Source organism: Salmo salar, chromosome 06 (genome assembly GCF_965601325.2).
Source record: "Salmo salar chromosome 06, fSalSal1, whole genome shotgun sequence".
Taxonomy (NCBI): domain Eukaryota; kingdom Metazoa; phylum Chordata; class Actinopteri; order Salmoniformes; family Salmonidae; genus Salmo; species Salmo salar.
Window position 1 is genome coordinate 27,002,927 of NC_138296.1, and position 13,451 is coordinate 27,016,377.

At 45.6% G+C, this 13,451-nt stretch overlaps 1 protein-coding gene across 1 annotated transcript in view; it reads right to left on the minus strand.

Annotated features, from left to right (window-relative positions):
• The window catches only part of LOC106606720 (cytohesin-3), a 52,394-nt gene that overhangs the window by 11,711 nt on the left and 27,232 nt on the right, over positions 1-13,451 (minus strand). The window contains exons 2-8 of the mRNA XM_082976401.1: positions 9,154-9,236; positions 8,869-8,933; positions 8,266-8,332; positions 7,809-7,927; positions 6,984-7,064; positions 6,587-6,699; positions 3,901-4,049 (exon numbers count right to left, since the gene is read on the minus strand). Coding sequence (XP_082832527.1) covers positions 3,901-4,049; positions 6,587-6,699; positions 6,984-7,064; positions 7,809-7,927; positions 8,266-8,332; positions 8,869-8,933; positions 9,154-9,236 — 677 coding nt within the window. The remainder of the gene's footprint in view (positions 1-3,900; positions 4,050-6,586; positions 6,700-6,983; positions 7,065-7,808; positions 7,928-8,265; positions 8,333-8,868; positions 8,934-9,153; positions 9,237-13,451) is intronic.

Genomic DNA, 13,451 nt, shown 5'->3' on the forward strand with positions numbered 1-13,451 from the left:
CACATTTGACAATCTGAGTTACAACTTTGAGAACTGTTGGGAGAGAAAGGAACAACAAGCCAACTGCAACAAGTGTTATGTGTGTGCCCTTTTGAACTGCGGTGGAGCTGAAGTCTGTGTGATTATCTCTCTGAGCTTGTTAGATAATAATGTTCATCATTAGCATTACTGGCCTGAAAGAACAGCACATTAGATGAGCTAGCATTTTGCTACAGTATCACCCTTGATAGAAGAGAGTAAAGCTTCTACGTGACGTAGGACAAACACAAACATACACTCATCAACCACATCCAACCCCCCCCCACTCCACACACCAAACACACACTCATCAACCACATCCAACCTCCCCACTCCACACACCAAACACACACTCATCAACCACATCCAACCTCCCCACTCCACACACCAAACACACACTCATCAACCACATCCAACCTCCCCACTCCACACACCAAACACACACTCATCAACCACATCCAACCTCCCCACTCCACACACCAAACACACACTCATCAACCACATCCAACCTCCCCACTCCACACACCAAACACACACTCATCAACCACATCCAACCTCCCCACTCCACACACCAAACACACACTCATCAACCACATCCAACCCCCCCACTCCACACACCAAACACACACTCATCAACCACATCCAACCCCCCCACTCCACACACCAAACACACACTCATCAACCACATCCAACCCCCCCACTCCACACACCAAACACACACTCATCAACCACATCCAACCCCCCCACTCCACACACCAAACACACACTCATCAACCACATCCAACCCCCCCACTCCACACACCAAACACACACTCATCAACCACATCCAACCCCCCCACTCCACACACCAAACACACACTCATCAACCACATCCAACCCCCCCACTCCACACACCAAACACACACTCATCAACCACATCCAACCCCCCCACTCCACACACCAAACACACACTCATCAACCACATCCAACCCCCCCACTCCACACACCAAACACACACTCATCAACCACATCCAACCCCCCCACTCCACACACCAAACACACACTCATCAACCACATCCAACCTCCCCACTCCACACACCAAACACACACTCATCAACCACATCCAACCCCCCCACTCCACACACCAAACACACACTCATCAACCACATCCAACCCCCCCACTCCACACACCAAACACACACTCATCAACCACATCCAACCCCCCCACTCCACACACCAAACACACACTCATCAACCACATCCAACCTCCCCACTCCACACACCAAACACACACTCATCAACCACATCCAACCCCCCCACTCCACACACCAAACACACACTCATCAACCACATCCAACCTCCCCGCTCCACACCCCAAACACACACTCATCAACCACATCCAACCCCCCCAGCCACCACTCCACACACCAAACACACACTCATCAACCACATCCAACCCCCCCACTCCACACTCCAAACACACACTCATCAACCACATCCAACCCCCCCACTCCACACACCAAACACACACTCATCAACCACATCCAACCCCCCCACTCCACACACCAAACACACACTCATCAACCACATCCAACCTCCCCACACCAAACACACACTCATCAACCACATCCAACCTCCCCACTCCACACACCAAACACACACTCATCAACCACATCCAACCTCCCCACTCCACACACCAAACACACACTCATCAACCACATCCAACCCCCCCACTCCACACACCAAACACACACTCATCAACCACATCCAACCTCCCCGCTCCACACCCCAAACACACACTCATCAACCACATCCAACCCCCCCACTCCACACACCAAACACACACTCATCAACCACATCCAACCTCCCCACTCCACACACCAAACACACACTCATCAACCACATCCAACCCCCCCACTCCACACACCAAACACACACTCATCAACCACATCCAACCTCCCCACTCCACACACCAAACACACACTCATCAACCACATCCAACTCACACACCAAACACACACTCATCAACCACATCCAACCCCCCCACTCCACACACCAAACACACACTCATCAACCACATCCAACCTCCCCACTCCACACACCAAACACACACTCATCAACCACATCCAACCTCCCCACTCCACACACCAAACATACACTCATCAACCACATCCAACCTCCCCACTCCACACACCAAACACACACTCATCAACCACATCCAACCTCCCCACTCCACACACCAAACACACACTCATCAACCACATCCAACCTCCCCACTCCACACACCAAACACACACTCATCAACCATATCCAACCCCCCCACTCCACACACACTCATCAACCACATCCAACCCCCCCACTCCACACACCAAACATACACTCATCAACCATATCCAACCCCCCCACTCCACACACCAAACACACACTCATCAACCACATCCAACCCCCCCACTCCACACACCAAACACACACTCATCAACCACATCCAACCTCCCCACTCCACACACCAAACATACACTCATCAACCACATCCAACCTCCCCACTCCACACACCAAACACACACTCATCAACCACATCCAACCTCCCCACTCCACACACCAAACACACACTCATCAACCACATCCAACCCCCCCACTCCACACACCAAACACACACTCATCAACCACATCCAACCCCCCCACTCCACACACCAAACACACACTCATCAACCATATCCAACCCCCCCACTCCACACACACTCATCAACCACATCCAACCTCCCCACTCCACACACCAAACACACACTCATCAACCACATCCAACCCCCCCACTCCACACACCAAACACACACTCATCAACCACATCCAACCCCCCCACTCCACACACCAAACACACACTCATCAACCACATCCAACCCCCCCACTCCACACACCAAACACACACTCATCAACCACATCCAACTCACACACCAAACACACACTCATCAACCACATCCAACCCCCCCACTCCACACACCAAACACACACTCATCAACCACATCCAACTCACACACCAAACACACACTCATCAACCACATCCAACCCCCCCACTCCACACACCAAACACACACTCATCAACCACATCCAACCTCCACACTCCACACACCAAACACACACTCATCAACCACATCCAACCTCCCCACTCCACACACCAAACACACACTCATCAACCACATCCAACCTCCCCACTCCACACACCAAACACACACTCATCAACCACATCCAACCTCCCCACTCCACACACCAAACACACACTCATCAACCATATCCAACCCCCCCACTCCACACACACTCATCAACCACATCCAACCCCCCCACTCCACACACCAAACATACACTCATCAACCATATCCAACCCCCCCACTCCACACACCAAACACACACTCATCAACCACATCCAACCCCCCCACTCCACACACCAAACACACACTCATCAACCACATCCAACCCCCCCACTCCACACACCAAACACACACTCATCAACCACATCCAACCTCCCCACTCCACACACCAAACATACACTCATCAACCACATCCAACCCCCCCACTCCACACACCAAACACACACTCATCAACCACATCCAACTCACACACCAAACACACACTCATCAACCACATCCAACCCCCCCACTCCACACACCAAACACACACTCATCAACCACATCCAACCTCCCCACTCCACACACCAAACACACACTCATCAACCACATCCAACCTCCCCACTCCACACACCAAACACACACTCATCAACCACATCCAACCTCCCCACTCCACACACCAAACACACACTCATCAACCATATCCAACCCCCCCACTCCACACACACTCATCAACCACATCCAACCCCCCCACCCCCCACTCCACACACCAAACACACCCTCTCACCCTGAGTAGATCCTCTGGCAGGTCTCCTCCCTCGTTGATGCCTCTGTTCATGGAGATGAATCTCTCTACGGGGGGCTTGTCTCTGACGTTGGGGTTGTGGAGGCTGGTATTCAACATGATGATGGCGAAGGACAGGACATAACACGTGTCTGGGGAGGACAGCAGAGAGAGGAGGTGTGAAGTGTGTGTGTGTTCTATAACCCCTGGCCGTTTTAACCTGGTGTGTGTCAGAGCACCAGTCCCCAGAGGGACGCAGCAGAAGCAGCTGTAACTAAGTCGGCGTGTCACCACCGCAACACATGCATATTCATGAGGCCAAGACCACATATCATTCATCAACCCACCACTGGTTACTGGGACAGGGGACACAACACTGCAGATAGAACATAGAGCTGACATGACACAATATCATATATGTTCTAGACAATACATTTCTATATGAATGTTCTGTAACAGGCCCCTGGTTGTTTAGGAAGATGTAGGGGAGAGGGACAGAACATTGAGGATAGAAATTACTGTATAGACCTGACATGATCCATTATGGTACATGACAGACACAATTATATTTGTTCTACACAATAGATTTATATCTGAAAATTCTGAGCAGGACCATGGATGGAACAGGACATTTATGATGGTAAGGGACAGAGATGATGGTAGGGGACAGAGATGATGGTAGGGGACAGAGATGATGGTAGGGAACAGAGATGATGGTAAGGGACAGAGATGATGGTAGGGAACAGAGATGATGGTAAGGGACAGAGATGATGGTAGGGAACAGAGATGATGGTAGGGGACAGAGATGATGGTAAGGGACAGAGATGATGGTAGGGGACAGAGATGATGGTAAGGGACAGAGATGATGGTAGGGAACAGAGATGATGGTAAGGGACAGAGATGATGGTAGGGGACAGAGATGATGGTAAGGGACAGAGATGATGGTAGGGAACAGAGATGATGGTAGGGGACAGAGATGATGGTAGGGGACAGAGATGATGGTAGGGGACAGAGATGATGGTAGGGAACAGAGATGATGGTAAGGGACAGAGATGATGGTAGGGGACAGAGATGATGGTAAGGGACAGAGATGATGGTAGGGAACAGAGATGATGGTAGGGGACAGAGATGATGGTAGGGGACAGAGATGATGGTAGGGGACAGAGATGATGGTAGGGGACAGAGATGATGGTAGGGAACAGAGATGATGGTAGGGGACAGAGATGATGGTAAGGGACATTTATGATGGTAAGGAACAGAGATGATGGTAAGGGACAGAGATGATGGTAAGGAACAGAGATGATGGTAAGGAACAGAGATGATGGTAAGGAACAGAGATGATGGTAAGGAACAGAGATGATGGTAGGGGACAGAGATGATGGTAGGGGACAGAGATGATGGTAAGGGACAGAGATGATGGTAGGGGACAGAGATGATGGTAAGGGACAGAGATGATGGTAGGGGACAGAGATGATGGTAGGGGACAGAGATGATGGTAGGGGACAGAGATGATGGTAGGGGACAGAGATGATGGTAGGGGACAGAGATGATGGTAGGGAACAGAGATGATGGTAGGGGACAGAGATGATGGTAAGGGACATTTATGATGGTAAGGAACAGAGATGATGGTAAGGGACAGAGATGATGGTAAGGAACAGAGATGATGGTAAGGAACAGAGATGATGGTAAGGAACAGAGATGATGGTAGGGGACAGAGATGATGGTAGGGGACAGAGATGATGGTAAGGGACAGAGATGATGGTAAGGGAACAGAGATGATGGTAGGGGACAGAGATGATGGTAGGGGACAGAGATGATGGTAGGGGACAGAGATGATGGTAGGGGACAGAGATGATGGTAGGGGACAGAGATGATGGTAAGGGACATTTATGATGGTAAGGAACAGAGATGATGGTAAGGGACAGAGATGATGGTAGGGGACAGAGATGATGGTAGGGGACAGAGATGATGGTAGGGGACAGAGATGATGGTAGGGGACAGAGATGATGGTAGGGGACAGAGACAACGTGTGGTCTGAGCGTGCCTCACTAGTCACTAATGACCCTCTGTTATTGACCAGTGATCAAAGTCCTTATTAGAGGAGCCATGCAAGTAGTGATGACACAGAAACAATGAACCGCAAGTCTGTCAGCAACAACGGCTAACGATGCATTAAGTCATCGGACAGAAAGTCAAGTACCGACTGATAGTGAGTGATTGTAGAAATGTGAGTGTACCGGTATTCGGGTTTTTAATAGTTATAGCAATTCAAGACTTCCTTTTCCACAAAGACAAATGTACATGTAGGGTTGGGTATTGTAGAGGTTTTATAGAGCGACTCCACTCCATCTAAAGAGGTATAACATGTAAAACATTTACTATACAACAAAGACTGGTTTTAGGACCAGATAGTTCTAGAGTGGAGCCACGTCCTTAGAACTTATACCTAAAAGACAGGTCTGCTATAAAGTAGAGAGACAGGGAGACTGACGCATTGATCTAAGGCAGGGGTGGTCTGGTGCTGCTCTTTATGACAGGGTCCCTCCAATGTGTGTGTGTGTGTGTGTGTGTGTGTGTGTGTGTGTGTGTGTGTGTGTGTGTGTGTGTGTGTGTGTGTGTGTGTGTGTGTGTGTGTGTGTGTGTGTGTGTGTGTGTGTGTGTGTGTGTGTGTGTGTGTGTGTGTGTGTACCTGTGGATTGGAAGACACCGGGGTTGCAGGAGCAGTACCGCGAAGCGAAGGCCTCCATCATACGATCGATCTTCTGAGCCTCACCAGGCAGTCTGAAACTCCACAGAAACTGTCTACACCAGCATAGAGAAAGAGAGAGTGAGGGAGAGAGAGAGAGAGAGAGTCGCAGAGAGAGAGAGGCGACAGCAAACATAGATGTGAGGAGAGAAAGTGAGAGAGAACACAGGAAAATCAACGAGGAAGAAAACAGAGGCTCCAAAAGTGTCTTGAAAGCAGGACATCATCATAAAGTGTACTGACTGCACATTATCAATAATAAATACTACTAGATTCTTTTTTTTTTAAACGTGATGAACAGCTGGGAATCTTAGTACAGTAATATGCAGAAACAGCTCACCGTAAAGCCTGTACGAGGTTGAGATCTGCAAACTCATGAAGGTCTACGAAGGCCTGCAACACCTTGAGGTTGAAGTCGTCCCTGGGAGAGATGAGGAACAGTTTGTCAGGTTCTCAGATTCAGTCTAGCACTTCCAAAAACAGAACTATTACAGGTAAAGTGTCTTTCAATCCCTATAGGAACTGAAATGTCTGTTAGGGGAGAGGCCCTTTTTAAACCCAACTCCACCTCTTCTCTAGATTATGTCTCTATCAGACCATTATACAATATGATAAGATTGCGGGTCGTGATAAATTGCTATTTGTTTGTGCATACAACCAACTTGTTAACATACAATATGTTGTTGCTTTCTTAAGGGCCTTTTCCAAAGAAAACGATTTATCCCAGCCTCAGACTCTGCTCTGTCTGTTTGCTACACAGGCTGTTTTGACAGTCACATCCCTGCGAGGTGGCCCACGTGTCGTAGATATGAAACACATGTAGCCAGGCAGAGCAGATCTCTGTTTTACTGGCATGGCCCCTTGTCTACGGTCGCCGCTGTGCTCCGTAGAGCCAGACAATCCATTTCCCGAGGCTTTATGACCGGGCTTATACAGGCACAGAGGGAGAAATCTCCCTGAGAGATGGACAGAGTGTAGGAAAGAGAGAGGGAGGAGGGAGCGAGTGAGATGGGGAGAGAAGGGAGAAAGAGAGGAAGAGGGGGAAAGAGAGAGAGAGAGAGACAGAGAGAGGAGAGAGAGAGAGAGAGAGAGAGAGAGAGAGAGAGAGAGAGAGAGAGAGAGAGAGAGATGAAAACAGAGGAGGTTAGAGCAGTGTGTTTGTTACCTCTCTCCTAAGTAGTCCCCTATGACAGTTTTGTTGAGGCCCTCTCCTTTGTAGAGGAACTGGGATACGTCCTCAGGAGTGTGCTGGAGAAGGTCGTTCTCCAACAGAAATTGGATCCCCTGGAAGACACACACAGTTTGGTTAGCACTCCAAGCTACACACACACACACATCCACACACACACACGGTTATCTGTTTTGACTTGAAGGAGAGCTAGGAGGCGCTACAATAAGTCATTAATACAGATAACACAACCAGATAACATCTTTGATGGCCATGGTTTATAGTGTAACCTGTTCTACATCGCTAAAGGAGGCATAACAGCTACACATCTACATTTCTATCTGTTTTTATAGAAATCAGAAAACATTCAATAAAAACGTCTAACACCAGATTAACATCAGTGGAAGTGGGTTATTAATGTCTTTAGCATGGATTGCATGGACTTTAGACAAACCTTTTTGGGGTCCATGTTGAATTTCTTCCTTCCCATGGCGATCTGTTTATTTCTTTGTGTTGTTTTACTGTGATTGGACAGAGCAGAGAGATCCATCAGCCCTCTAGAACAGGTGTGGCATTATCAACAACTGACGCCTGTATTTGTTCACCAGGTCAACTGTCACGTTTGTCTACTTTGTACAGTATTTATCCAGGACTACTGACACGGCTACTTGCTGGCTGAGTCTACGTGCACGTTGACACTGTTAGTTTACATAGCGGCTGCGGTTCAGGACAAATTCAGCTGGATTCAGTTATTACTGTTCCAAGTCAGCTATGAACATGAGAATGTAATGATCCTCTAAAAACAATGATCTTTGACTTATCTTTCCATTTGGACTGTAACATCAACCATGGAGGTTGTTGCACCTACTAACTGATTAGCAGGAGAAACTCAATCTAACTCAAACTCCGTCTAATGAAAAATTAATGAAAACCGTATGCCTTTTTCTTTGTGTGTGTGTGTGTGTGTGTGTGTGTGTGTGTGTGTGTGTGTGTGTGTGTTCGTGTGTGTGTGTGTGTGTGTGTGTGTGTGTGTGTGTGTGTGTGTGTGTGTACGCACCTCTCCCCCACGCAGGTTAGCTGCTCGATCTCAGTCATCACCTCTGCAATCTCAAACTTCAACCGCTGCCAACAGGATTACAGGGAGAATTAGCTGGGTTCAATTGACAACTGAACTGTGGTTGTTTTAGCAGAGCATTGGAAATCAACAAACAGACTCAATGTAAGTGGTTAGAGTCAAAGTAACATTTTAGCCAGACACATAAAGTCATATCATATCAAGGGTGAGTGATATCTTTATAAAAAATATGAAATCTTGACATTTCTTTTCATTTTCTTGACTCACCTCAATGTCATCCAGTAGCTCTTTTTTCCTGCGTCGTATGTTTGACAGCTCATCTCTCTCTTCCAAGGAAAGGTCTTCAGGTACTGTGAAAGAGAGAGATGTACGTGTGGAATTAAGATACAATCACTTACACACGTAGTCAGACACTTCCATGGATTAAGATGTGATAGCTATTGTGCTGTAAATCAGCACACAAGGCTGATGAACCACAGATCTAGGATCAGATTAGTGTACCCCAATGCTAAACCTAACCATTAGGAGGATGGAAAAACATCTGATCCTGGATCTGTTGCTAGGGACATGTTCCAGTTCCACCTACTCCTAAATCAACACATCATTCTCTAGCAGTATACTGGAACTCTTGACTTCCTCTCTGGCAAAAGGAAAAATCCTCCATAAATTACAACCAAACCGGGACCGTGGACCCCCACCCCACACACACACACTAAAGCAGGTAAGCACACACACACACTAGCGCTGAACATCTGCTAGTCTGCTTCCTCATTTGAGGTAATTAGTACCACTGAGATATCTGGGCCAAATGCTAACCCACTTCACACACACACACACACACACACACACACACACACACACACACACACACACACACACACACACACACACTATAATATACGTGTTTGACTATACTGTATGTGAACTGAGCACCCAGTGGTAAATCATACAGACTGACATTTCCACGTGTTCTATTCAATAAGGAGTCTCCCCAGTCCCTCCTGCTTATCCCTCAGTTTACCAGCAGCACATACATCAACCTTCCTCCCCAGACCTCTCTCTGAGGACGTCCTCCTCACCACCTCCTCCTCCTATCACACACCGCCGCTCTTACTACCTGTTAGAAAGCAGGCAGAGGCAGGCATGCTCAGGCTTACAGGAAGTAGGTCATTCCCACGTCAAGAGCCGTGGCAGATTGTGCTTTTCTACGCCGCGCATTTGCCTCGCCAGCTCTCTTTCTCTCTATCCATCCTATGGCTTGGAGTGGAGGGGGGAGGAGAGTCGAGGGGGGTGAAGGGGGGGGGGTTAAATCCCAGCTGATTCATAGAGCTAAGCAGCTTTACGATTCAGATTTTTTCTCTTCTCTCCTTCCATTGTCAATAGCTATTGACTTGTCTTTTTTTCTCTCTCCGTAAAGACAAAAAGACAGAGATACCACGGACCATTAAGTCGGGATGGGATGGCATCGTGGTACTCGACTCTCGGTGGCTTCTTATCACGGACGAGCAGCCAATCAGAGCCAAATGCAGATGGTAGACAGAGGAAAAGGATCTCAGAAGTGGTGATCATTTTCTCTCACGGCCGAGTGGACCCACTCAAAGCCTCTGACTGACTTCTACATTAATGAAACAGAGAGATAGACGAAGGGAGAGGGAGAGTACACTGAGTGTACAAAACATTTTACCCTCAAAACAGCCTCAATTCATCAGGGGCATGGACACTACAAGGTGTTGAAAACGTTCCACAAGGATGCTGGCCCATGTTGACTCCAATGATTCAGACAGTTGTTTTAAGTTGGCTGGATGTCCTTTGGGTGGTGGACCATTCTTGATACACACAGGAGACTGTTGAGCATGAAAAACCCAGCAGCATTGCAGTTCTTGACACATTCAAACCAGTGCGCCTGCCACCTACTACCATACCCTCTTCAAAGGCACTGAAATATTTTGTCTTGCGAATTCACCCTCTGAATGGCACACATACCCAACCCATGTCTCATCCTTCTTTAACATGTCTTCTGCCCTTCATCTACACTTCAACTAAATATTAGGGAGGTGTTCCTAATGATTTGTCCACTCCGTGTAGCGAGAGAAATAAATAGAGTAGATACAGAGAGAGAGGAGAAATAAATAGAGTAGATACAGAGAGAGGGGAGAAATAAATAGAGTAGATACAGAGAGAGGAGAAATAAATAGAGTAGATACAGAGAGAGAGGAGAAATAAATAGAGTAGATACAGAGAGAGAGGAGAAATAAATAGAGTAGATACAGAGAGAGGACAAATAAATAGATGAGATACAGAGAGAGGACAAATAAATAGATGAGATACAGAGAGAGAGAGGAGAAATAAATAGAGTAGATACAGAGAGAGGAGAAATAAATAGAGTAGATACAGAGAGAGAGGACAAATAAATAGAGTAGATACAGAGAGAGAGGACAAATAAATAGAGTAGATACAGAGAGAGAGACAAATAAATACAGTAGATACAGAGAGAGGAGAAATAAATAGAGAGATACAGAGAGAGGAGAAATAAATAGAGTAGATACAGAGAGAGGAGAAATAAATAGAGTAGATACAGAGAGAGGAGAAATAAATAGAGTAGATACAGAGAGAGGACAAATAAATAGAGTAGATACAGAGAGAGAGGAGAAATAAATAGAGTAGATACGAGAGAGAGAGGAGAAATAAATAGAGTAGATACAGAGAGAGAGAGGAGAAATAAATAGAGTAGATACAGAGAGAGGAGAAATAAATAGAGTAGATACGAGAGAGAGGACAAATAAATAGAGTAGATACAGAGAGAGAGGACAAATAAATAGAGTAGATACAGAGAGAGGGGAGAAATAAATAGAGTAGATACAGAGAGAGGGGAGAAATAAATAGAGTAGATACAGAGAGAGGAGAAATAAATAGAGTAGATACAGAGAGAGGAGAAATAAATAGAGTAGATACAGAGAGAGGAGAAATAAATAGAGTAGATACAGAGAGAGGAGAAATAAATAGAGTAGATACAGAGAGAGGGGAGAAATAAATAGAGTAGATACAGAGAGAGGGGAGAAATAATTAGAGTAGATACAGAGAGAGGACAAATAAATACAGTAGATACAGAGAGAGGAGAAATAAATAGAGTAGATACAGAGAGAGGAGAAATAAATAGAGTAGATACAGAGAGAGGAGAAATAAATAGAGTAGATACAGAGAGAAGAGAAATAAATAGAGTAGATACAGAGAGAGGAGAAATAAATAGAGTAGATACAGAGAGAGGACAAATAAATAGAGTAGATACAGAGAGAGGACAAATAAATAGAGTAGATACGAGAGAGAGGACAAATAAATAGAGTAGATACAGAGAGAGGAGAAATAAATAGAGTAGATACAGAGAGAGGAGAAATAAATAGAGTAGATACGAGAGAGAGGAGAAATAAATAGAGTAGATACAGAGAGAGAGGAGAAATAAATAGAGTAGATACAGAGAGGGGAGATATAGAGTAGATACAGAGAGAGGAGAAATAAATAGAGTAGATACAGAGAGAGGAGAAATAAATAGAGTAGATACAGAGAGAGGGGAGAAATAAATAGAGTAGATACAGAGAGAGAGGACAAATAAATAGAGTAGATACAGAGAGAGGGGAGAAATAAATAGAGTAGATACAGAGAGAGAGGACAAATAAATAGAGTAGATACAGAGAGAGGGGAGAAATAAATAGAGTAGATACAGAGAGAGAGGACAAATAAATAGAGTAGATACAGAGAGAGGAGAAATAAATAGAGGAGATACAGAGAGAGGATAAATAAATAGAGTAGATACAGAGAGAGGGGAGAAATAAATAGAGTAGATACAGAGAGAGAGGACAAATAAATAGAGTAGATACAGAGAGAGGGGAGAAGTAAATAGAGTAGATACAGAGAGAGGAGAGAAATAAATAGAGTAGATACAGAGAGAGAGGACAAATAAATAGAGTAGATACCGAAAGAGGGGAGAAATAAATAGAGTAGATACAGAGAGAGGACAAATAAATAGAGTAGATACAGAGAGAGGAGAAATAAATACAGTAGATACAGAGAGAGGAGAAATAAATAGAGTAGATACAGAGAGAGGAGAAATAAATAGAGTAGATACAGAGAGAAGATAAATAAATAGAGTAGATACAGAGAGAGGAGAAATAAATAGAGTAGATACAGAGAGAGGACAAATAAATAGAGTAGATACAGAGAGAGGAGAAATAAATAGAGTAGATACAGAGAGAGGAGAAATAAATAGAGTAGATACAGAGAGAGGACAAATAAATAGAGTAGATACAGAGAGAGAGGACAAATAGAGTAGATACAGAGAGAGGATAAATAAATAGAGCAGATACAGAGAGAGGGGAGAAATAAATAGAGTAGATACAGAGAGAGGATAAATAAATAGAGTAGATACAGAGAGAGGATAAATAAATAGAGTAGATACAGAGAGAGGGGAGAAATAAATAGAGTAGATACAGAGAGAGAGGACAAATAAATAGAGTAGATACAGAGAGAGGAGAAATAAATAGAGTAGATACAGAGAGAGGAGAGAAATAAAT